Source organism: Neomonachus schauinslandi, chromosome X (assembly GCF_002201575.2).
Source record: "Neomonachus schauinslandi chromosome X, ASM220157v2, whole genome shotgun sequence".
Taxonomy (NCBI): Eukaryota; Metazoa; Chordata; class Mammalia; order Carnivora; family Phocidae; genus Neomonachus; species Neomonachus schauinslandi.
Genome location: NC_058419.1, coordinates 118,606,291 through 118,632,325, shown reverse-complemented (window position 1 = coordinate 118,632,325; position 26,035 = coordinate 118,606,291). Strand labels below are relative to the sequence as shown.

The 26,035-nt window shown below is 41.8% G+C and overlaps 2 protein-coding genes across 3 annotated transcripts in view; one reads left to right on the top strand and one right to left on the bottom strand.

Annotated features, from left to right (window-relative positions):
- The window catches only part of ARHGAP6 (Rho GTPase activating protein 6), a 472,720-nt gene that overhangs the window by 116,278 nt on the left and 330,407 nt on the right, over positions 1-26,035 (bottom strand). Inside the window, exon 7 of one of the 2 annotated variants that reach the window (XM_044911567.1) lies at positions 6,612-6,628. The exons of the other annotated variant lie outside the window; for it this stretch is intronic. Coding sequence (XP_044767502.1) covers positions 6,612-6,628 — 17 coding nt within the window. The remainder of the gene's footprint in view (positions 1-6,611; positions 6,629-26,035) is intronic. 2 annotated transcript variants of the gene reach the window in all.
- On the top strand, positions 217-7,450 carry AMELX (amelogenin X-linked). The gene is made up of 6 exons (XM_021684066.1): positions 217-270; positions 1,633-1,698; positions 3,542-3,589; positions 4,967-5,011; positions 5,282-5,707; positions 7,288-7,450. The coding sequence occupies exons 2-6, from the start codon at positions 1,645-1,647 to the stop codon at positions 7,291-7,293; spliced, it is 579 nt and encodes a 192-aa protein (XP_021539741.1). The 5' UTR covers positions 217-270; positions 1,633-1,644; the 3' UTR covers positions 7,294-7,450.

Sequence of the window (26,035 nt, the reverse complement as noted above, 5' to 3'; positions counted from 1 at the left end):
ATTTTTTTGCCTGTTAAACCTATTATTGCCCATAATGAAAGACTCTATATGCACTAATCACAACCTGCAGCCTTCTGTTTGATCACAGTTTTTAAAACTTCATGATACAGGGGTTTTTAGTTATACTCAACACATTTTCCTTCAGACATCTGATTGGTTGCTCTAGGTGCCGTGAATGATATAAATTGAGCTCTTAGTTGGAAGAAATCTAAAGGATCAAGCATCCCTGAGTTTCAGACAGAAACTTCCTCTGAATACGCATACTCAAAGGTATGTGGATTTTATTCATTTGGTATCCTTTCTATTGTGCTTATTTCTTTTTCTGCATTTCATGTACAAAAGATGCAAATGTATTCCGCATTTCTAATACTTTATGCTGTCACACATATTCGGTTACTTCTTCAGTTGGACCATAATTAAATTAGACTCTGATTACTTAGATGAATTATTTTACTTCCTAATGCAGCAAAGTGTTTGTCTGTATTTTTTAAAATTTTACTTCCAGAATCCCAAAGCACTTTTCAGGGCCAAATCTCACAGCAAAATATGTATTTTAATTACTTATCAATTAAGATAAAAGCGATTTTTTTCCCACAGGCTGTCATCTACTACTTTAAAAGCCATTTTGTTTAATTACATCAAATAGAGCCATTAACTAAATGTGGTGTTTTCTCATTAATTCAAACTTCAACAGATTTAGGAGGCAGAAAACATCGGTGCACTTTTTATAGCCAGCATTATTACACACGGTACTCACTTTCTCTGCAAAATTTAAGATCCTTCTGACAGCTTTCATAGTCAACAATTCATACCACAAAGCAATGTGCATATTTTAGGATGGCCTGTTTTGCTTCATGTCCCAAGGGTCATAAAGTGTATAATTACGGTGCCGGGCCAAACAAAAAGGAAGATGTCATTGACTAAATATGGAAAATTTCAAGGAGCAGTCATTCACAATTCACGGAATAATCACAAAGTATTAGCACTGTCCTCTCCCTTCCATTCAACCGCACCTGTTCCTCCACATCTGGAGCTCAGAGATGTCTGCTGGAAGTCCTACCAGTTGAAACACCTGGAACTTCCCTCCACTCCTTCCTTACTCTATTTTGGTAGATTATTTTCATATCTTTTCTCAGATGATTCGTCTTTGTTTTTAACAGTAGCAATGCTCAGGTGGACTGTACAAAAAAAAAAAAAAAAAACAACAATTTTTGTGCCCTCCTGGTTCTAAAAGTATCAAATACTGTGCACCCTGACGACCTGCGCAGCTTTTAGAGCCAACTCCGTTCTTGTGATCATTAATTATAAGCTACATCTAGCTTCTAGGACTCCCCAGGCTGCACAGGTATAGGAAAATAGCACACCAAATCGCGTAATGAGAGATTCACATCGCTACACTTTGTTCTGCTCTCAGCCGAAATGAGAAGCAACCTACCTTATCACCATCAGGAGTCCAAAAGCAATGAAATGAGCTCAGAACTGGAAATCACATGTGAATGAAGTAACCTCACAAAAGTGGTCCCATCCTTTTTACTGGCAACGGACTAATATGGATTGGTGGATTTTATGGAGCATTAATTATGTCCATATTTGCAAAAAGGTTTTTTTAAAAAGTGTCAACTTCTATTTCAGGGCCATCAAGACATGGGGACCTGGATTTTGTTTGCCTGCCTCTTGGGAGCAGCCTTTGCTATGCCCGTGAGTAAAACACCCCTGCAAATGTCAATATCCAATTTCACAAGCTCGGAAATAAAAATCTGCCCCACAGCTGATAAACTTTAGGGTTTAAGGCAGTACAAGATCAGATGTCCTCAAATGTCTCTGTGTTTAAGAAACACTTGGAAGAGCTTGTTATATAAAAAAAAAATATCCTCAGATGCCTCCACCCCAGACTCGGATTCAGAACAGCCGGAGTGGGGCTAGTGCCCAGGACTCTGCATTGTAACAAGGAGATTCTGTGGAAACAATTAGCTCGTAAATATCATCGCCCATCTCTAGATGGAGGAAACTTTTGGGAGGGACCCTCGAAAGGCCTCCAGAGAAAGTGCTCAACCAGCCTTAGGCAAATACTACAAAAATGCCAGTTTTCTCGAAAACCTAATTTCTCACAAGTGTCCAACTCTCTTCCTGCCCTACAAACTCTACTGCCTGTTATCCTTCAGAGGGTAAGGTTTCTATGTTAGGAATTTCCTTCTTGAACCATCTCCTGTTGTCAGAGGCCGCATCCCTTTGGGTGCACCTGCTAAGCACATGGGTGCTTCCGTGTGGTTGTCCAGAATCCTATCTATGCCCAATGCGTGTGGATATTTTCTACATTTAAATGTACCAAGGACCAGGAAGTCTGACCCATTCTCTTTAGACACAGGTCACATAAGGTCAGAGAGCTTAGATCCCACGCAGGCAAAGCAGGACGTAGCCGCTTTTCGGTGGCATAGAGAGCAGTTGATAGAACCAGAAGCCAGCAAAGCTTGTATATCTGCCTCCTCTCTTCCTCTCTCGCCCACAAGACCAAGATTCTGTGCTCTGCCTTCCTGAAATCCTGCATTGTGGCAACTTCTAGTCCCCCGAGGGGCCTCTGCATTACAAATTGAGCCCTTTATCCACTCCTCAATTGAATAACCCTACTCCCTGAGGGCTTATGTCAAGAAGGTTTGCGAAAGGCAGTTACCTGACTAAAAGAATTCATATTCAGATGAGAGCAAATAAACCCTCTTATAGAATACGAGCATTTAAAAATAATAGAGCCTTAATTAGCTTGATGTCTGAGGGAGAGTCTGCACAGTCCTCTCTCCTCTCCCTCTCCCCCACTCCAGGGCCACCGGCATTGCATAATGCAGGCATCAGTCACTTTAAATTTTTCTGCCATAAAAACTTTGACAGAATCATAAAAGAATCAGTCTAAATTTCATAAATCAAGTCCTTCACTTTCCATGGGACTTACAGCGTTTCCACTTTACTGCACCCGTCTCCGCACACTCATCAAGAAAATTCACAGGTAGTTGTTGCTTCTGTTGTCGATGTGCTTTGCATGCCAATTGTGAGGACTCTCTTCCATTACTGAAGCACTTACCCACCTCCTGAACTATAAGGGAAGGTTTGTGAGACAGTTCTCTTCTTTTGGTATTTCATAATTGTGTAAGAGAAACCCATCTCCCCTTCCAACATGGAGTGCGTTGCGTTAAGACGTAAAATGGCGGACGGGAGAGAGTAGGATTAGTTGACGACATGGATGGGGGGGGCGGGTGTCCGAAGATCTCTGGAGGATAAATGTGTGCTGGGTTTTGCTTCCCGGTCTTGGGAAAGTCATTTAGTTGCTCTGGACCTCTTTAAAATGAGAGGGCTCCTCTCCTACACAGAGTACATGTTCAAACGAAAAGTAGACCTCAAATATATTCTGCACCATATAGATTTTTTTAAAGTAGCTTCAGTCTCTCTTAATGTGAACAATTGCATATTGACTTAATCTCTTCCTCTCTCTCCCTCTCCCCCCCTCCCCCTTCTCTCCCTCTTTCTTTTTCTTCTCCTTTCCCCTCTATAAAAGCTACCACCTCATCCTGGGCACCCTGGTTATATCAACTTCAGCTATGAGGTAATTTTTCTCTTTACTAATTTTGACCATTGTTTGAGTTAACAATGCCCTGGGCTCTGTAAAGCATAGTGTGTTGATTCTTTATTCAAGATGTTCCTCAGTCCTGCTTTTTCAGTTCCCATTACCAGCTTCCTGGTTTAAGCCCTGATGGGTTGCCTCAAGGCTGCACTGCCCCAGCACACTCCTACTTGGCCTCTCTGACTCAGTTTCTCCTCCTTATATGGCTATAAAGCTATCCATCATGAACTACCATTCAGGGTGGGGCTGCATGGTAGGGCAGAAAGTGAACTCTGGCTGAACAGCTTTGTTCTATTCCAGCCTGTGAAAGGTGAGGGAGTCGGGTAAGACATTATTTAAGATCCTTTCCAGCTAGAAACTCCTGATTCTAAGATGTTCACACTCTATGTGTCTCCTTTGTTTGTCTTTAATGAAAGATCAGTGATCACTGACCAAGGGGTTTGTGAGACATTCTGCAGAGCAATGGAAAGCATGAGATTTCTGGAAATCAGGTTTGAGGCTCTCCTCAACCCCATACTAATCACGCGACCTTGGGCAAATCATTTTCTCTAAAACTTTGGTTTCCTCATCTGGAGAAGGGAAATAATTATAATACCCACACTTCAAAATATGGCTTGAGCAAAAATAGTTAAGCAATATAAAAGACGTTTTGTCAAGTACAATTTGAGCAAGGTTAGTAATTGTTTGTTGTATTCATATCAAATGCTGTACTACAACATGAAGGTGTCCCCAGAACTGAGGTTAACCAAGTATATACTGTTTAGGGAGGAATGAAACTCTTCCTTCTTTCAAAGGTTCAGATGACAATCTGTGAATCTGTTTACTCATACAAGCTGAGGAAAAGTGTGAATAACAATTTGAGGCAAGATTTTCTGTGAAACCTTAAAAGGCTGACATATTTGACCAGAAAACCTGTGTTTCTAGGCTGAGGGACAGATTTTCTGCCTTCTTTATTTTTCCATTGTGACGTCAACTCAAAAATGATATGACTAATGTTATATCACATTAATTTGTTTTGTTTTGCTCTTGCAAAGAGCAGGTGCTGTGGAATTCAACAGAATTACTACTTTTGTGAACTTGATCAAGCTCATGAACCTTTTTAACTCCCCATGAGCTAGTCTGTAAAAGTGAGGGCGAGGATACTTGCCTCACAGTACGTGAGAACACATGAAAAATGTGTGTCATGGATGTAATGTAGCGCCTAATGCTCAGGAAGCACCTGACAAATGTTTTACTTTATGCTTCCTTCCATAGAACTCATACTTTCAGGCTATCAATATTGACAGGACTGCATCAATGAGTCTGCATTTCATGCAACGAAATTAAAGCAAATGTATTCCAATGTTTCTTTTTCTTAAGGTGCTTACCCCCGTGAAGTGGTACCAGAACATGATAAGGCATCCGGTATGTAGATATTTTTTTCTTTAGTCCCTTAAAATATTAAGCATGCCTTTCAATTCCCTTTTAAATGAAATAACATATCTATGCCACATACAGACACTAATGGAAAATCTGGTCTGTAAAAGGTCATATCTGTGTACACAGTTAGAAATTCTTGCACAGGAAAAAAAATGAATAAATAGTCATAGTAACGATGACAAAGAAAACATGACTACTTCTCCAGCTGGAAGTCAATGGAGCCAATGGTAAACCTAACTCTTTGTTTCTCACCAGTACCCTTCCTATGGTTACGAACCCATGGGTGGATGGCTGCACCACCAAATCATTCCAGTGCTGTCCCAGCAGAATCCCCCGAATCACGCCCTGCAGCCTCATCACCACATCCCCATGGTGCCAGCTCAGCAGCCCGTGGTCCCCCAGCAACCAATGATGCCAGTTCCTGGCCAACACTCCATGACTCCAACCCAACACCACCAGCCAAACCTCCCTCTGCCTGCCCAGCAGCCCTTCCAGCCCCAGCCCGTCCAGCCCCAGCCTCACCAGCCCATCCAGCCCCAGCCACCTGTGCACCCCATCCAGCCCCTGCCGCCACAGCCACCTCTGCCTCCGATGTTCCCCATACAGCCCCTGCCCCCCATGCTTCCTGACCTGCCTCTGGAAGCTTGGCCAGCAACAGACAAGACCAAGCGGGAGGAAGTGGTGAGTATCCCTTGAAGCCACTCTGCCAGCTGGGAAAATGGTAAAGCAAAATGGCCCCCAGAGTTCTAAGTTCTCAAACAATCCAGGGTCTAGAGTTTCAGTAGCTACACAGGTCAATGACTCTATTAGTCCAAGCATGTGTTGTAACTTTTTCTTATAAATAAGTTTATCTGTGAAGCTTAGTAATTAAGACCATAGTTTTTATGGTGGGTTTAACTTCTGCGATTATTTTGAATTTCTCCCAGAATATGTATTACTGAAACCCGTTAATTTTAAGGACAGCAGTATAACGGAATATCAGTTCTCCTTATATTTCAAGGGTTTGACTAGCAAGAATAGGCTAGAATTGCACTGAAGATAAAAGGGTAATTTTTTTTGGGGGGGGATGCAAATATTTGAACAGGCTACAAAAAGTAGGTGGGAAATCTCTTTGAAGACCTCCTTAATCTCTTTAAAGGAAGATTACCTGTCTAGGGTGGATTTAATCTAAGTTGGAGGAAGCTAGACAGTTTATTAGATTCCTTTTCAGTGCTTGGTTCTACAGATTAAATTTCAGCAAGAAGTTTTCACACAACTAAGCACAAAATTAATTGCATTACAGAAAGTTCTTCCAAATGAGTGGGAAGTAGCCAATAAAATAAATGACTCATATCCATATCCATAAACCCTTATTCTGTGTATATGAGATTATGTAATTCTACTGCATATGTAATTCCAAGTTATAAATGCTACTGATGATGTTCTACTGAGAAGCAGTGAGAGGTGAGGCGGAAATGACCTGGATGGGGGGCTAGGATACCCACATTCCAGTTCTGGCTTTGCCTCCAAAGAGAAAACGGTATTGTACAAGTTACTTCAAATTTATGGGTGTTTTCCCTTTTTTAAAAGATGAGAGAGCGACTACCTCCGATAATTTCCAGCCTCTGTCCAAGTACAAATACCATAGTTTCCCAACAAAAAATTAGAGTGTATGCCATATATGGTTTCACAATGAGGAGCATATCTGTGGGGAATATGGGGCAGGACTTTTGAAATTGGATCCCAAATAATTTGGTTCCTCTTGTTGATTCTTCTAGTCTAAGGTACTGCTCCCTCTGTCTAGAACATGCATTTATTCATCACTTCATTAATGATTAAGGCCATGAACTTTATAATGTGTTCACATCTTGCCAGAGCTATTTCTGGAAAGGTGACTTTGGGCAGGTAGTAGTTTGAACTCTTTAAAACTCCTGTGTAAAATCAGAGCATCAATACTGGTAGCTTCTTAGAGTTGTTTTACAGAAAATAAAATCAAGTGATGAGCTCAGAGCCTGGCATGCAGGAAGTCCTCAGGAAAGGGCAGCTATTGTTATTTTATTATTATGTAAAAGTTGGAAGTGTCCTGAAGGCAGGGACGTCCATTCTGGATACTTCCTCTCAATGACAAGGAGACAACCAAGAAACTTGGAAAATTACAGAGTTCATCTTACACGGTGGTACATCATTCTGGCAAAATGGAAGCCACATGCGTGATTGTAAATGATCCTCACTAGGAATATCTGTGAATTATTTTAATTCTTCCTTTTGTTACTATTTTTAAGGATTAAGACATCAGGAAATGAGAAGAGAACTGAAGTAAATACTTCAGGTGCTTTTCAGAATGACACAAGAACACGATGCGTTTTGCCTGCCATCCCTTCACTTAGTAAATTCTGTAACTAAAAATCAGTACCATTAGCAAACAATAAAATGTTTTAAAAATCATTCACGTCTTTGTGTTGCTTTAAGCTTAAAATTTCGTGTCACTTCAGAGCCACGAAGTGGCTTTTCTTGGATAAGGTAGGAACTGCTCATTCACACCTACAAAACTGACCATTCTGCAGGCAAATGAGGACTAATTCTTCCTTTTAGAGAAAATGTATACGATCTCAAAACATTTTAAAAAACCAGAAGGTTATAAAGTAGTTATAATAGTAGATAAAGTGAAAAATTATGAACATGTACAGTCACTGAACCTAAATGAAATGAAGGGAAGTTTATGTGAAGAATTCTTTAAATTAGAAAAAAAAAGCTCTTGAGAAATGTTTATATTACAAAACAAATTAAGACTTGGAACACAGGCTTTATAGCGCGCACCACATTAGTAACCAAAATCCAATCTTTTGATCTCATTCTACTGAAAAGGATTTTTAAACGAAATTATGTGATATGTATAATAATGTACTGAATTTTACATTATTGGGGTAATCAATTTTCCTAAGAAAACTTTTATTAAATGGAGCTTCAAATAGAGAATCACAGTGATTTTGTACACAAGTCATTCCTTTCACTTAATAATTTTTAAGATGATAAACTGTACTGTATAGTCTTCAAAATGTTAACAGATGCATAAAATGGACTCAATACAAGTTTTCTTTCCCACTCATATTTATATTCGAATCCTTTTTTCCTCCTACACCCACACAGAATTGTAAACAATCTTTTTAGGGTTTACATTAGACAGCACCCACAGTAACTTTATTCCAGTACCTTTATGATCAAGGCTCCTTAATCATTTTCTGGAATGAATAAACATAACTTTACTGGGAGGGTCTTGATATTTAAACAAATAACTTGATTTAAAAGGACTTAGATCCCATAAAAAAGTAAGCTTTTAATCAATTTGCATGAACCAATTCTAATCAATTCAGTAAATATTTATTTATCACCCTTTAAGGTAAGGCACTATTCCATGCCCTGATTCAAACAGTAAGTTCCCATCCTTAAGAAATCTAGAACCTACCAAAGGGATAAAATAAGCTCACAAATACTGATAAGAGAAGGCCTAGCAGCATTAACACTATGACAGAAGTGTAGTCAAACTGCCCCGGGAAATATGGCAGACTTGCTTAGTTAGCTGCGCAATAGCTTTCCTCACTGCTCGTTCCTTGTTGGGAGAGCTGGAATTGCTCCCAGCATCTGGCCTTCTACAAACTCAGGACAGATGAGCCCCTCTCCTGTCCCAGGGAATGAATGTTCACTCCTCCATGCCAATTATGGCATCAATTACCATAACATACCATATCCATACCAAATACGGCATCTATGCCCTTTGCTAAGTGACTGGTTGAGGGATGGGTTGGGATGGAACCTGAACAACGAATGAGGCCATAAGGAATGTTCACTAGGAGAAGAGGAGCTTCTGGGGGGAAAGATTATTTTCCAATTAAAAAAATACACACACATCTGGAGAACAGTATGGAGGTTCCTCAAGAAATTAAAAATAGAGCTACCCTATGACCCAGCAATTGCACTACTGGGTATTTACCCCAAAGATACAGATGTAGTGAAAAGAAAGAGCACCTGCACCCCAGTGTTTATAGCAGCAATGTCCACAATAGCCAAACTGTGGAAGGAGCCCAGATGTCCATCGACAGATGAATGGATAAAGAAGATGTGGTTTATATACCCAGCGGAATACTACTCAGCCATCAGAAAATATGAACACTTACCATTTATTACATCAACGTGGATGGAACTGGAGGGTATTATGCTGAGTGAAATAAGTCAGTCAGAAAAAGACAATTATCATATGGTTTCAGTCATACGTGGAATATAAGAAACAGAGCAGAGGATCATAGGGGAAAGGAGGGAAAACTGAATGGGAAGTCATCAGAGAGGGAGACAAATCATCAGAGACTCTTAACTACAGGAAACAAACTAAGGATTGCTGGAGGGGAGGTGGGTGGGTGGGGGGATGGGGTAATTGGGTGACAGGTATTAAGGAGGGCACGTGATGTGTTGAGCATTGGGTGTTACATGCAATTGATGAATTACTGAACTCTACATCCGAAACTAATGATGTACTATATGTTGGCTAATTGACTTTAATTAAAGAAAAGAAAAATACACACACACACACACACACACACACTCATGCTAGGAAAGAGTGCTGTTCTGTCTTTGGATCTACCTATTTGAGGATATGAAGCCTGGAGCTGTGTCTACCATATTATGACCAGGAAGGACAAATGGAAAGATGTAAAGCCCCTAAGTCTTTGGTGGCATCATTGTGTCCCTGAATTAAGCAACCCTGGAACCATCTACCCCGAGATGGATAAAACACTCTATTTCCCTACTCATGTTTTTCAGTTGTGGGTCATGAATGATTAGTGGGTCATGACATCAATATCAGGAGCCCCAGCATTTCTATCATGCTGGCAAACCACCTCTTCCAATAGTGTAAAGCTTATTTGGCAAGAACTAAGAATTATTTTGTCAATGAATTCCCCCTCGCACACACAAAAAGCCAGTGAATAGATAGAGATATTATATCCTGGTGTATTCTCCAAAATATATGCCTCCCCACACACTGCCTTTCACAGTTCATGAAAATACTGCCATTATATTTATTTCTACTGAGAAACACTTTAAGGGTGTAAGGGATGATGTTACTTGGAGACTACGTGTGATATTGGGAAAAAAAACAAACTTTGGAGTCAGACTGGAGTTGCTTTCAATTTTTCTGATATAAGAGGATTCTCTATTTGGAAAAGTCATTGACACAATAATTCTCCTTTTATCATAATTCAAATTATACACACACACACATATTCAAATCACATTTTGAATTACAGGGGAAAAGTCAGGTTTTGGACTCTAAAAACTATTCACTGTGGAATGAGAGGTACTGTATAAGTTGATTTTATGAGAAACAGAAACTTGTGTATTCAATGGTCAAACCTGTGTTTTAATATAATCATTTTCATGGTAGGCTACAATGGACATTTTTCTATCGCACTAAACAATGTATATTAACCACAACATAGCATCTCCTTGATGATCCAGAATGAGACTTACGAACACCCATCAGTGAGGTGTGTTGCCTTGGCATTTCAGAGATCACGAGGCTCTTATGCCTGTTTTAAGTTGTCCTCTTGTTGTAACTGTTCCTTCCCGCTTTTGGCCATCACTTCTTTTTGTTAATGTATATTTACATCTTGTAACATGTAGCTTATTTTGTACACATATTCTCCCTAACAAAATTACGTACATTGGCCTTGGGATTGTTACTTCAGAAGTTCCACAGTGGTTTTGAGACTATTTTATTTCCTGACTCCCCAGCTGTGGCAGATGGCCACAACTGACAAAATTCTGACATGTAGATGTATGCGGCTGTCACCACATAGTATAACATGGCTGATGTAAATTGAATAAACAGAGCATTTCTAATTCATTAAAACTTAGGCATAGTCTGCTGCCCAACACTGCATTTGAGTAAAATATGGAAGAAAATCATTAGATACTAATGACCAAGCCTTAAAGCACAGGCTGAAATAAATAGTAGTACTGACCATAAATGCACTAATAAACCCAAACATATACCCAAAGAGTTCTTAAATCAGATTAAAAAAGGCAAAAGTAGATTATTTACGAAGCTGTACTATGTCTTTGAAATTCAGCTAAAGAGACAGATGAAGTTGAGGAAACCTGGTCAAGGAAACTCCTTTCTCACCATGACCACTCCCATGCCACTAATAAATTTGAAATCTGCTCTGCCCTCGTTCACTCTCTGTTGGTGAGGACTTCAATATGCCTCATTTTGGGGAGGGGTGCAAATACACATCTAGGAATTACCCTAAGAGAGCCATCAAAATGCACAAAAAGATACATGCAAAGATGTTGGTCACAACATCATTTATACCATGAGAGATTTAAACTTTCTTACATCTAGCTGAAGGAGTAACGTGATAAAAAGTATGCTTTAGAAGAAAATTTATTAGTGGAGAAAATGTGATAAACTAAAACTTAAGACCCAAACCATCTATCATACGTGAATATTACACATGACCTTAACACGTAACTAATTTAGACACAGACACATAAATGTGCATTGGCAAAAACTGGGAAGGAGATGCAGCTGTTTGTACAACAATCCAATTTTCCCCACAATAAACATAAGTTGCTTCTGTAATCTAGAATCAAATTATTTATTTAAAAGTTTGTTCTCTCTTTCTTCTGCTTCAATCCAGACACAGCTCCTTCCTTCAGTTCCCTTTGATGTGAGTTTTGAATCTTGGTGGGTCCCCTTCAGGTAAATTCCAAGTAGAAACGACTTCACATGTACTTGATTTTTCAGAGAAACATTTTGACCAAAGAAGGGCTAAAGGAAAGGAACTACTGGCTTTAGCAAGAACAAAAATGAACAATAAGCTCAAACAACAGAAAAGAGATGAGCATGATAGGATGAAGAAAGAAGAATTAGGAACAGCACAAATAAAATAAAATAGAGAAATGACCATCAAAGCAGTTCCTGCTGAAATCCTGCCAAAGGTTAATGGGTTCAAAGAACAGGCAGGTGAGAGGTCAAACACAACATTTAAGACCTAAACCCTTAAAGAGCTGGGTGCTTGCAGTGACTTTTCACATTAAGTGAGTTCTCCTTTGATTCAAATAATGCCTGAACTATTCTGACTTAGAACTCATCAATTATCTAATTTCACTTTTGGGCTTCAACTGGTTATAATGTGCTTTTTTCTCTCCTATGTTTAATGACATCAGGTCTGACTCATCTAAAGAGCTCAACCTCAATCAATAATGACTCCAATTAACCAGAAAATGCTCACAGCTCATACATTAGAAAGGGCAAAGGAAAATGCAACCTAACAAACTTAGTTTTCAGGCTGGATTTCCAGAACCACCTACCTTGATAGCATGCAACCACCTATCTTGATGGCATGCACTGAAGACAGAGGTTCAAAGATTACCCGGAAGTAATCTTCACTTTGACAAGAGACAGTGAATAGTTGCAGCATTTTCCAAAGCAAAATTCAGATATGTAGGATGATAATATGATAGAATACTTGAAATCAGAGACATCTACTAACTGGTAATTACACTCTATACTTGCACTGTTCAGTATGTATCCCCACGTGGCTATTCGAATTTGAAAGAAGTAAAATTAAATAAAATGGAAACTTCAGTTCCTCAGTCACACGAGACACGTTTTAAGTGCTAAAAGGCCACGTGGGACTAGTGGCTACCATATTGCACAGAGCGGACACAGAACCTTTCCATCACCGCCAAGAGTTTTATTACACAGTACTGCTCTATACACTACTTCCTGAGGTAGAAGAGCAAGTCCTGTTAATTCAAAGATTTTAAACAAAAGATGAAACAAAACAGACTTGCTTGGTTAAAACTGAACATCTCAACTATCCATAACAAGTCATTTCCCAAGCATTCCAGGAGTCCTGATCTTGTATGGAAATTTTCTAAGAACTGTGAAAGTGCCCTTTTCTTCCTCAGGTCAAATCACACACACACACACACCAAAATGGTTTTCCCTCCAGTTTTCTTTTAAAACAGATGAATTCGGAGTTCAACTACATTATTTTTTCTCCTCATCAGAAAAACTATTTTAGTTCCAAAGGAATAGCCATTCATTTTCAGACCTCTACCAGCCACATCCACGCTGGAGGTAGAAGGCTGGGGCTGCCCTTGACCTAGGGCTTCACTGGGAACAGACCAAAGTTTAAGCTGATGGAAAGATAAAAGTAAGAAAAAAACACAAACTTTTGTCCATCCCTAAGGGTGGATGACTGCCTGGAAACATCAGAAAATATTTACATTCTTTTCTCTTTTGTGGTTCAAAGCAACAGTGCAACATAGGACGAATGGGTGCACACACACGCACGCACACAAACACATGCGTACACACACACACACACGCACACAAACACATGTGTACACACACACACGCACGCACACAAACACATGCGTACACACACACAAGCACGTGCGTGCACACTGCCCGCTCAGTTTTCCTGTAGTAAAAGGACACATGTGGAGACACAGACTATTTGAGAAACTTGCAATGTGAAAGAAAGCTTCTTTCCATTCTAATCATTTAGAGACTGTATGGCTATTGTATCAATCATCATCATGGCACACTACACCTCTTGCAAGATAAAATTCTATCAAGAAAAAAAGGTCAAGTTGCTTATCTTATTTATATGCAATGTCAAGTTGACTACCTCCTCTCTCCACTCCACATAAAATGAAAACACTGCCTTTTCCCATAAATCTGAGCATTGCCTCTCATTAGTAAACAACTGCTGAAAATACCAAGCTTGAGTTTAAGGCCAAGACTTTAAAAAGAATATAAAACAGCCAACAACTGTATTAATTAGGAAAAAAACCGAAAGAGGTCTGACTGTGAACAGCTTAATATGGGAATCACAAGAGAAAAATAATTTCAACCAATTTCCCACATTTCCAGAACATAGTGATCTCTAGTCATGTTCCATATTGCTTTAATAAAACAGTCATCAGCCTATGTTTGTTGTGAAATTCTTGTTAATTGGACTTTTTACTTATTGTTTGGTGATTTGGCTTATAATTCCTTTTGCCCTCACTGCTCTAGAGCCTTATCAGCAGGGATCACTGGCTGACATTTAGTTATCCAAAAATACTTCCCTGCTGGGAAGAATTCATCTTGGCCTCATCTGAAACACCTGACTCTTCTAGAAGATAAATAACACTTGAGGAATAAAATCGGGCTGGGAGTGGTGGGGAGGAGGGAAGAGGTTGAGGAGAGAAGAGAGGAATGATCATTTGGGTCCCAAAACATTCGCCTTCATAAACTGCACCTGAATAATCTACCAAAAAAACCCCCAAGATCAATAAAGTCCCCTTACGAATAACATTGCCCCACGGTCAACAAAAAATAGCCCAGGGTCCAGCATTTACTTTCTTTTTATAAACAATTAAAAAAATGTTAAACAATGTTAACTCTCTTCCTCAAATCAACCAAATCTTGTCTTCCCCTCCCCCGAATTTCCCATGCTTCGAATCTGTGGAATGGGGGGGCTCTGGGGTCTGTTAAGTATACACAAAGGTTAATGCAGGCTCCATAACCAGACCGTCTGGCTTCACGATCATGACCTTTGCCGATCTCCTGTGCAAATTGGGACAAGTTTTTTAGTCTCCATGTGCCTCAGTTTCCTCATCTATAAAAGGTACTATCTATCTCTGTGTCCTTTCATGTCAACGAGCCCCAAGCTCAATAAATGCTGGCTAGCGTTCTTACATTCAGAACGGAAGCCTTCTCCAGGCTCTCTAGGCACCCCCAAAGGGAACACTACACAGCTGGAATCGGGAATGTTATAAAATTTGGACCTAACATGGAAGTTTTCTATGCCAAAGGCTCCAAACACATCTGTCATTTACCAATGTGCCTTCTCTGACATACAACCACCGGAACGCCTTCCTTACTGATTGCTACCCTACGTGATCACTGCCTTCTATCTGACATCCCCAGAGGCGGCTTTTGTCACCCTGAGGGTAATAGGAGACTAAATCCACCAGGAGGGTATCGTGGGCTGCACAGGGCTCATTAAAGGCTAGAGCGTTAGACCTCCTCCCTCTGAATGTCTTCTTCTGACCTTCTTTGTAAGGCCTGGCTGCCATGTATAGTGGTTTCCCATACCAACCCTTCCCTTGTTGTTCTGGCTTTGGTCACAGTTCAGCTAATTCCACTTTAGGGATTCTTTACCAAACTTTTTTCTAGAGCAGTGGTTCTCAACCAGGGCAGCTGTGCCCCCTAGAGGACATTTGGCAACATCCGGAGTCACAATGAAGGGGCGGGAAAGAGGGTGGAGGTGCTACTATATAGTAGTGGTATATAGTGGTATATAGTGGTATATATGGTATATAGTGGGCGGAGACCAGAGATGCTGCTAATCATCCCACGATGCACAGGACAGGCCCCACAACAACGAATGATCCAGCCTTGAATGTTGACACCGCGGCAGTTGGGAACACTGCTCTAGAAAACGAGGCCAATATTGAATCATGCTGTGTGTTCAGAACTTAACATACAGAAACAGTGAACAAATGAAGAAGTCTGTGTGCATTTTTAAAACGGAACTGAGAAAGCAAAACCAGGAGTTCAAGTCTTAACATTGGTAAAGCTGATGTAGGACTTCATACAGGAGGTTTTTCACTTCCTGCACCAATTGTATCAGCAAAATCGAAACAGCTTGGAGAGTGACCAGGACCTTGAAGAAAATTTGCAAGAGAAAGAAACAGCTGCACCAGGATTAAAGGAGCTGGTGTCTGTAAGTCACAACCATTCTGCAGAAATTAGAATGGCTATTGGTTTCTTCAGAAATTACTTAGGGACGCCTGGGTGGCTCAGGTTAAGCAGCTGCCTTCGGCTCAGGTCATGATCTCAGGATCCTGGGATCGAGCCCCGTGTCAGGCTCCCCGCTCACAGGGGAATCTGCTTCTCCCTCTTCCCCTCCCCCCTCGTTCTCTCTCCCCACCCCCACTGTCAAATAAATAAATAAAATCTTTAAAATAAAACTTACTTAAAAGTGAGTGTGTTCATTGTTTCTTGGGAGGTTACTTACAAGTTGTTATCTCAGTAATAAAGAGGAGAAAAATAACCAGACCATTAGCCATTGGTATAACGACGGAATTAGAACTCATTTAGTTTGTCTGGGAAGAGTCCTGTTTTGGGATTTCCTTGAACTTGGCAGAATAACGAGAAATAAGTGGGCGGGGATTTAAGATGCCGTAATGCTTGCGATTTTCAGAACCATCACTCTGCACAAGTATTCTTTGATAAATATGATACAGTTTTTGTTACAAAATTATTACCAAAAAACCTCTGATAGCCATGGAGAATATAAACAGTGTGCTATACATACAGGAGACCCACTTTGCTGAAGTGAAGACTTTGGGCAACCTACAATATTTGACGGACTCAGGACACGAGACATCCTATCTGTCCAAATACCAAACTCAAGACACGCAGTTCTATGTGACATGGACTCCTCCATATGCCACACAGCAGGAGAACGGCCATAAATGAGCATCAGGTCAATGCCTGCTCGTTTAGGGACCTTCTTTTACTGGTCCACATGGACTGGAGTGCTCAGGCCTCGAGCTTTCCCAGGATATGTTGGGCATGCTTCTATTTCAAGCAACTACTTGTTTCTACTTTGGTCTTCCCACTAGTCCGCAACTTCCTTGAGGAGATTTAGAAAAATATGTAGAAACTGGTCAGTGTGCTTAATATCTGCTCAAGGAACCCTCAGTAGCATTAAAAAGCCACCATACTATAATATAAAACTAATGATAGTAGTAACATCGAACATTTACTGGGCTCTTATTATATTCTTGGACTTGTTCTAAGCACATGACATATATTCGCTCACTTAATTCTCACAACCTTTAGAGGAAACGTTGTCTCTATCCCCAATTTACAGATGAGGAGTCATCTAAACCTTAAATTTTAAAAAGAAATGCACTCCTTAACACACACACACACACACACACATACTGTTCCATTTTTGATGAGTGCGATTTGAAAAGCAAACTAATCTGTCATCTGCCTCTAGGATGCTAACTAAAACAACCTCTATTTCTACACAGTACATATGAATCCAGCTCGAAAGGAGTCATTAAACTTGTCTCCGTTGTCACTTAATTTCTCCCGTCCATTTGACCTCCTGAGGACGCACTGGGGAGCTAATGGTAAAGAAAGCTAAAGAGGCCCCAGTCCAGTAACTTCTGTGCCACTGTGGTCAACCCCCACAGAAGGGGAAGAAATCTCGTCAATATGGGCAAGTCTCAGCACACCAGGGTAGCACTGCCCCGGAAACAGGAGACGTCCATCCATCCCAGCGGCAGGTGCGCACCTGAACACCAACGGCCCTCACTCCTTCCTTGGTTCCCAAGGTTGGACTGAAAGCCAACCAAGTCCAGTCCTCGCAGGAACCGCAAGGTGCTTTCTCCCTGATGCGTTCAGAGAAAGCTACCGCGGGAACTGACGATATCTTGTTCGAAAAGGCTGGCCCCGGCCTTCCATTACCTTCCTTCCCCAGTAGCCCACGGAACGCACAGTCGGCACCTGCAGGGAGCCCGTTGCAAGTGACATTCGGAAGCCGGCCCAAAGTGGCCACTATAGGAGGGCTGCTGCCCTATCTCTCGCAGGACACTGGCTCAGAACCGATGGGCTGGCATACTCTCTCCACCTGGCCCTTGATGTCCAGATTAAAATATACGGAAAGTGGGCGCCTGGGTGGCTCAGTTGGTTAGGCGACTGCCTTCGGCTCAGGTCATGATCCTGGAGTCCCGGGATCGAGTCCCGCATCGGGCTCCCTGCTCGGCGGGGAGTCTGCTTCTCCCTCTCCCACTCCCCGTTTGCGTTCCCTCTCTCGCTGTGTCTTTCTCTGTCAAATAAATAAATAAAATCTTTAAAAAAAAAAATTAAAAAGAATAAAATATACGGAAAGCTTCCACGGATGTTAGCAATGGAGGTGGCCGTGGGAACTGGCGGCTGCCACAGGGGCACCGCTGGAGGAGGAGATGCTGGCGACTGCGCACAGCTGCGGGCAAGAACAAACGCAGGCTCGGAGCCGTGCCAAAGCCCCATCTGTACCCTGGATGTGGAACTTGGGCTCAACCTCGTTTCCACAAGTGATTTTTTTCTTAATCTCAAGCTAGGCACAACAGAGCAACGTCCAAATCTTTTTCTTTTTAAAGACAGGGCTGAGGCGCGCCTGGGTGGCTCAGTCAGTTAGGCGAGTGCCTTTGGCTCAGGTCATGATCCTGGGGTCCTGGGATCGAGCCCTGAATCGGGCTCCCGCTCAGCGGGGAGTCTGCTTCTCCCTCTGCCCCTCCCCCCGCTCGGACACACACTCTCTCTCTCAAATAAATACATAAAACCCTTTAAAAATAAAAATAAAAATAAAGACAGTGGTGGATTTTGAAAGCACTTACTGAACACTGCTTAAATGTGCAGTTGCTATCAGTGGGATTTACAAAGACAGTTGGAAAACAGGGAGATTTAGTGCCCTGGTGGCTAATTTTCCCACAAAGAGAACACAAAGGTTCCCGAGGAACAGTGATAGGTACCCAGGAACCTGCAATCACTGCAAACTGAGCTGATTTATTTTCTAGTTGCTATTACTGGAAATAATCAGAACCACAATATTCTTGGCCCTCCTTCAAAATGGAATCATTCGACACATTGTAAATGACGGTGATCTAGAGCAGTAATTTTTCTCCAAAAGCAACCTGGTTTTTAACAAATTAAATAACTAATATAAGTTTACATTACTTTATACATAGAGTGGCATGTGCACATAGTCTAAGGTAATACATTGGCAATCTGTGGCAAGGTGTTTTTTTTTTTTTTAAACACACCAAATAAAGCAACGTTTAATGTCTGTTCCTTTAGGAAGGATTCAAAGAAACTTCTACTTGGAGCTATCCGAAACCAGCAAGTACCTAAGCTCTGTAAACACTTTGGTAATATTCTAAGTTAATAATAAGAAAAGATGGATTTTGAGGTTCTTTCTCTGAAATCATGAAAAACTGGAAGCATTAAGAAAAAAAAAAAGACTTGTACCAGAGGCTGCAGGCAGCAAAACCAAGGTTTTCTGATTTTCTGAAAACATCATCTGTCTTTGCTGCACGGAGTGGCCACAAGGGAAGAGGCCAACCACATTTTGTGGTTTCACATCAGTACGCATATTGCTTGCCAATGTCATCGAACCCTGCTCCTTTATCATAGTGAGGGGAAGGACAACATTCGCCCTTGTCCCAAATGTCCGTCACTATACGGTATCCAATAAACCAGACCCAGAGAGAGGCTACAAAGCAATGCTGTTTAGTCTCATTTCTGTCACAGACTAGCCAGCTGACCCTGCCACACACAACCTGATCCACGCTCACCCTCAGTTTCCTTCCCTGTCACAGAAAAACACCGCACTAGGAGGCCACCAAGACCTATGCAATGACAGCATACGTCAGTATGCATCGACTTCAAAGTCCTGAAAAAATAGCCCAAAGGAAAGGTGCAGAAGAAATGATGGGTCCTTACTGAGATTTGCTCTAAGCTTGCAATAAAAACATGAGTGTCTTGGCAATGATACGTAACATTCCAGTCACCCTGGCTCAAAGGCCCTGAACCTTCTCCTAGAGCAACAGGCAGAGGCATTGAAAGTGTCATTTGAACCATCTGAACTTTGAACTTGAAAGAGACTCAAGCGCTGGAGCAAGCTGAGCGAATCCCTCCAAAGCTCGCTCTCTCTCTTGCTTGTGTCCACCTGCCCCCACCACTGCTCCAGGATCATGAGCCCCACGAAGTCTTTCACGTCTGCCTCGCCTGAAGCAGGAGGTACAAGGCACAGAGCCTGAAATGCACGCACTGCGTCTTCTTACCTCTCCAGGGTCCTTACACCTTAGCAGCAGGAGCAGCTCCAAGCAGAACTGACCCCCCATCCTCTCCGAACAGAGCCCCCGGCCAGGGTGGGAATGGAGAAGGAGGCTGGAGACAGGGAGCCTGCTGAAAGAGCCAGAGGAGTCAGGCAGGCAGGCTCCCTGGCTGGAATGCGCAGCTAGAGGCCCTGGGAGGGAGAAGGCCTGGGGTCACTGCGATCCTCTGACTCAGACACCCAGGGGAGCTGTCAGCTCCGAAAGGCCTCCTTCAGCACACAATGACGGAGAGGCACCAAGCACTTACAGGGGGTTAGAATCTGAAAGTTAGGAAGTGGAGGTAAATGGTTACATAGAGCGATGTCAGTTTACAGTAAGTGGTAGAGATACAACAGGCATGTTGGAGGCAACAACTCATTTAAATGAAGTGCAAATTCACAAACGTGATAGGGGACTTGTATCCAGATACCTAAAGGACTCTTACAATTCAATAATAAAAAGACAACCTGATTTAAAAGTGGGCAAAGGCTCTGAATGGACATTTCTCGGATGATCATCTACAAATGGCCAATAAGCATATGAAAAGATTCCTGAGGAGGTGCCTGGGTGGCTCAGTCGGTTGGGCATCCGACTCTTGATTTTGGCTGGGGTCGTGATCTCAGGGTTGTGAGATCCGGCCCGGTGTCCAGCTCCACACTGGGCATGGAGCCTGCTGGGGATTCTCTCTCCCTCTCCCACTGCCCCTCTCCCTGCTCTCTCTCTCTAAAAAAAAGAAAATTCTTGACATCATCAGCCACCAGGGAAACCAGGGAAATGCAAATCAAAACCACAACAAGATAGCTATTCACACTCACTAGGATAGGTAAAAGAAATGTTGGCAAGGACATAGAGAAATTAGAACTCTTCTACCTTGCTGGTGAGAATGTAAAATGCTTTGGAAAACAGTTTGGCGGTTTCTCAAAATATTTTAACCAGAAGTTACCATATGCTCCAGCAATTCCATGGCCACCTAGATCCCCAAGAGAAAGGAAGATAGATGTTCACACAAAACTTGGATACAAACATGTTCACAGCAGCATTATTCATGATAGACAAAGGTGGAAGTAACCCAAATGTCCATCAATTGATGAATGGCTAAACAAAATGTGGCGAATCCACACAATGGAATACTATTCAGCCTTAAAAAGGAATGAAGTCCCGGTACATGTTACAACATGGGTGACCCTTGAAAACAGTATGCTAAAGGAAAGAAAGCAGTCACAAAAGGCCACATATTGTATGATTCCATGAACAGGCAAATCCAGAGAGTGGCAAAAGATGAGTGGTTGCCAAGAGTTGTGCGGGGTGGGAAGATCACCGGTGGTAATGCCTAAGGGGTGCAGGGTTTCTTTCTGGGGTGATGAAACTGTTCTAAAATTGATTGTGGTGATGGTCGTACAACTCTATGACTATACTATTAAGTTATACACTTCAAGTGACTGAATTAAATGGCATGTGAACTATATCTCAACAAAACCGTTACATTAAAAATGAAACACGAGCTCTCATTCCCCAGTTACACTGAGCTCTTCTGAGGCCACCATTACTCCTACCGATTGACCAGCGTGGCTTGGCAGGGGTCATGGGGAGAGAGGGCTTCCAGCAAGCAGGGAGTGACAAATGCTGGCCCCCGGCGCATCGGGACCCTTCTCCTCAACTTCATTTCTAGGCCAGTGATGACAAGAATCCTGCTCCAGCTTTGTGGTTTAGCCTCGCTCCTCCCTGACACCTTCACTCCCGAGGGGTGACTCCCTTTCCAGCACGCCCGTGGTCCCCATTTGTGAGAGTCCTTTTGAACTTACAGCACAGAGCGAACACAGGCAGGGTCTTTTGGGACCGTTCATTTGCAGCCTCGCTTACCCTCCAGTGGCTTGTCCCATGTGGCTGCCCTCCCCAAATAGATTCCATGTGACTTACACACAGTGGGCCTCACAGCTCGGTGACTTCCTCATAGCTGAAATTCAGTAGTTAGTTGTTATCCTTCACCTTTTTTGAAGGGAAAGGATCCTTTTTTTTTTTTTTAGCCTTTTAAAAATACGGGTATTGCCTCTGGGTGCTATCGTGCATTTTCACTATTACAAGTAAAAATGAAATTAGCAGGTGATGCCAACGAAGGAAGCGATTCAATCAAGAGAATACCACAGTGGTCACTGAGTTAAAAAAAAAACCTTTCTTGTTTTATGAAGGAATAGTCTCTCCCACTGGAAGGTAAGCGAGGCTGCAAATGAATGTTCCCAAAAGACCCCGCCTGTGTTCTCTCTGTGCTGGAATGTTCATACAGGCTTTTTTCTCAAACACACTTGGGTGCTGTGGGTAGTAGATGTCAAATAATAAAACCCAGAGGCACACGCTATGTTACTTTTTAAGGGAAAAAAGTGGGGGGAAATCAAAGGGTTTAACAATTTTATTCACTGGCTTACATTCAGCGACTCTGACAATTTGGCCACTGCTCAGGTTTGTGAATTTCTATGGAAAATGAACTGTGTTTGGCAAGCCTGACGAAATATGAGGCTGATAAACAAATGTTTCATGCTTTCTCAAGACCTTATGCCACTAACTGTGTGGGACTGGAAAAACTGTTCAAATGTCAATTTAAATGTCAATTGGAACACTGTAAATACATGATTTTCTATACCCATACGAATTAATATAATTCTGTTGACTTCAGACTATAACTTGAACGAAAGTGTCTTTGAGTTTTACTTCGGAAATGTTTCACAGGGAACGTGAACTTCAGATTTGACAAGTTGAGTCAGTAGAGTTCTGTTTCAGAGTCAGAAACGTTCATGCGATACTTTATTTTACACTATGGAGAATCGACTTAAAAGTCCATTGACATGAAGGTTGTTAGGAAGCAAGCCTTGAGCTCAAAAAAGGCTTAGGCCAAAAGAAATAAAACATTATTGAAACAGCCCAAATCATTACATAAAAGAACACTGTGGCGAATTCCGCTGCAAAGTTCATGACTCGTGAATATTATCTCCAAACCAGTCATCTCTGAGTTTTATAGAGTCGGCTATCTAACTGCCTTCTTGACCCTTCCAGCTGGTATCTCAGGGTCATCTCAAACTTCACTTATCCAATGCTGAACTCTTGACTTTCCCTTCTGGCAAATGTCTTTGTACCTAAGCCTCCCACATCTTAAGAGGTGTTTATAAAGCATTTATCTCAGTGCCTGGCACGCACACCCGCTCAATAAATGTTGCTGCTGCTGCTGCTATTGATGATGATTGGTGACGGTGATTTTTATGCACCCAATTCGTTGAGCCAGAAACCAAACAGCCTTTCTTTATTCTTGCCTTCACCTCATGTCCCACATTTAATCCATTCCCAGGTTCTGTCAACTCTGCCCCCCAAACAAATCAGGAATCTGAGCCCTCCTCTCCAAATCTGCTCTCATCAGCCCCCTCCAGCCTCCATCCTATTTCTCCTGAACAAATTTAACGGCCTCCTAACCAACCTAACCGTGTCCGCTCTTGCCCTTGCCCAGTGAATTGTCCAAGGGGGAAACCAGAATGATCCGAGACACACATCTCCCTTACTAAGACGTACATAGTGCTTATCATGTACTCAATATGCTAAACTACCTTATGTTACTTCCACTCTGCAGGTGAGGAATTGAGCAGAGAGAGGTTGGAACATGTCCAAGGTCACTCTGCCTCTAAGAGGCAAAGCTGGAATTCACACTCAAGCAGCCTGGCTCCGAGCTGAGCGCCACTAGACAAAGTACCATGCCATACCCAAGCTTTATCGAATAACAAACAAGCAAGCAAGCAAAGACTGTCACTTCGCTTCCACTGCACCTAGAGTAAAATCCAGCTGCATCGGAATTCCCTGTGCCAAAGGGTCTGGGCCAACGTCCTCCTTCCCCTCTCTGCCTCTCTCTTTCCTCCCGTTCTCCTGACACTCTTGGACAAGGCAAGCTTGGTCCAATGTAGGGATTTTTGCCCATGCTGTTACCTGCTCTTCCCAGGGCTGGCTCCTCCTTCTTTATTCTGTAATCCCACTCCCTCAGAAAAGCCTTCCCCGGCCTTCCCAGTCTGAAGTCCATGTTTCCTGGTTTCTTGATGTCAACACCCTGCTGGTTTTCTTCTCAGCATTTATCTGACCTTGTATTTGCTTTCATATGCTTGCCCACTTGTCTATTCACTGTCTCTCTCACTGGCCTGGAAGTTGCACAATGATAAATATTGTTTACCACTGTATTTCTAGCATCTGGCATCATGCCTGCACATAGTAGATGCTGAGAAAATCTGATAAACGACTGGCTGCAGGCAAGAATGCTTTGGTGATATGAAACATCCACCTAGACCTTAGGTTCTCCAAGTGTGAGTGCAGGATCAGAATCAGATTCACCTGAGGATGCTTTTTTTTTTTAATCAAAAGTAGAGTCCCACGGATTCTGTGTCAATTTAAACACTTACCTTTAAGGCCCATCACCTAGTTTTCTAAAGAATTTTTATAATTTTGATGTTGACATGATTTGGCAATGAGTAACTCCTAGAATTCTTGTTTGGTTGTGATTTTTAAGTAATCAGTGTAATAATTTCAGGAACACTCACTAAGAGAGAAAAATGTATATTATAAATTGCTTTCACGTGAGATAAGATTGTTTCGAAATACTCACTGACAATGAAATTGATACATACTGTGCTTTTAGATGTATAGGTAAGCATTTGCATAACTGCCTTGGGAGCCAATAATTTCCTTTTCAGCTTGCAGACATTTGTGTGGGCTCCTGGAAAGCTTGTGGTTCTTGGGCCCTGTAATCAGATAATGATGTGTAATGGATGACATGGACCAGTTGGAGTCCAGTCCTGAACTGACCACAGTCGGCCTTCTGGGGCTCAGGAATCTGCATTTTTAAGAAACTTTCCAGGAAATTGTTATGCAAATAAAATTTGAGAGCTATTACTTCTATCTAGACTATATGTATTATTTTAGAAAAATATATCACAGAGATCCAGTGTCCACTCTCTAAATGTGTGGTTTACTTCTGAGAAATCCAAGATAACATTTCACCTAAAGGAAAAACATACACTATTAATTGATATTAAGCTCACTAAGGGCCCATAAATGCAGATTATCAGTAGCCGTTTTTGGTAAAATAAGTCATCTCTGGTAAATATCTTTCAGAGCCTGCATATACACCTGGAAAGAAAGAAACAGACATTTCTCACCTTGGAGGGGAAGGATGAACCATTTGGCCCGATAAATAGAATAGTAAGGTAAGTGCTTTAGCCTGTAACTTGACTATGTTTTAGGCTATAAGTGGATAGTGTTAAGAAAATTAAAATTGAAGGCAGGAAGAGCTTCCTGGCTTGCTCAAATGACGAAAGTGGCTGTTTTTTCCTGAATTCCATGAGTTCTTCAACTTCCTCCCAACCTGCTCCTCTCTGGTCTTCCCCAGCTAAGTCAATGGCAAGTTCATCCTTCCAGTGACTCAGGCCAAAACCTTGACTCCTTGTTCCCTCTGACTCCATATCATACTCCACAGCCAATCCATTAGTAAGGCCTGTTGGCTCTATCTTCAAAGCGTGCCTGATTCTGACCTCTTCTCCTCATTTCCACTGTTCCCTCCTTGTCCAGATTAACATCATCTCTCACCTCAATTAATAATAAAATTGCTGGGGTGCCTGGCTGGCTCAGTCAGAAGCACATCTGACTCTTGATCTCAGGGCTGTGAGTTCGAGCCCCACGTTAGGTGTAGAGATTTCTTATGTAAATAAAACTGTAAAAATAATAAGATTGCTAAATGATTCAGTATAGAGATTGGTTTTACAAAACCGTCTCTAAAATAGTCACTTCTCCTCAGTAAAGACAATTTCTTGAAACAAGCTCTGGATTGTCAATGAGTCACTTCCAGTTGTATCTTTTTCTTAAAAAGGTATTCATGCAGATGACCCAGAAAAAAAAAAAATACAGGTGCAGAAGAACTTCCCCAAATCCCACAGTGAGAACTTGAATTGCTATGGAGAATGTGTTTATTCCTTAGCAGCTCACAGGATTCTTAATGAGGCCTGAATTGCACTTTCTTCCTCATAACACAATAGTACCAATCCGTGATGTACATTTATTGTTCACATGGACAGTGTACAG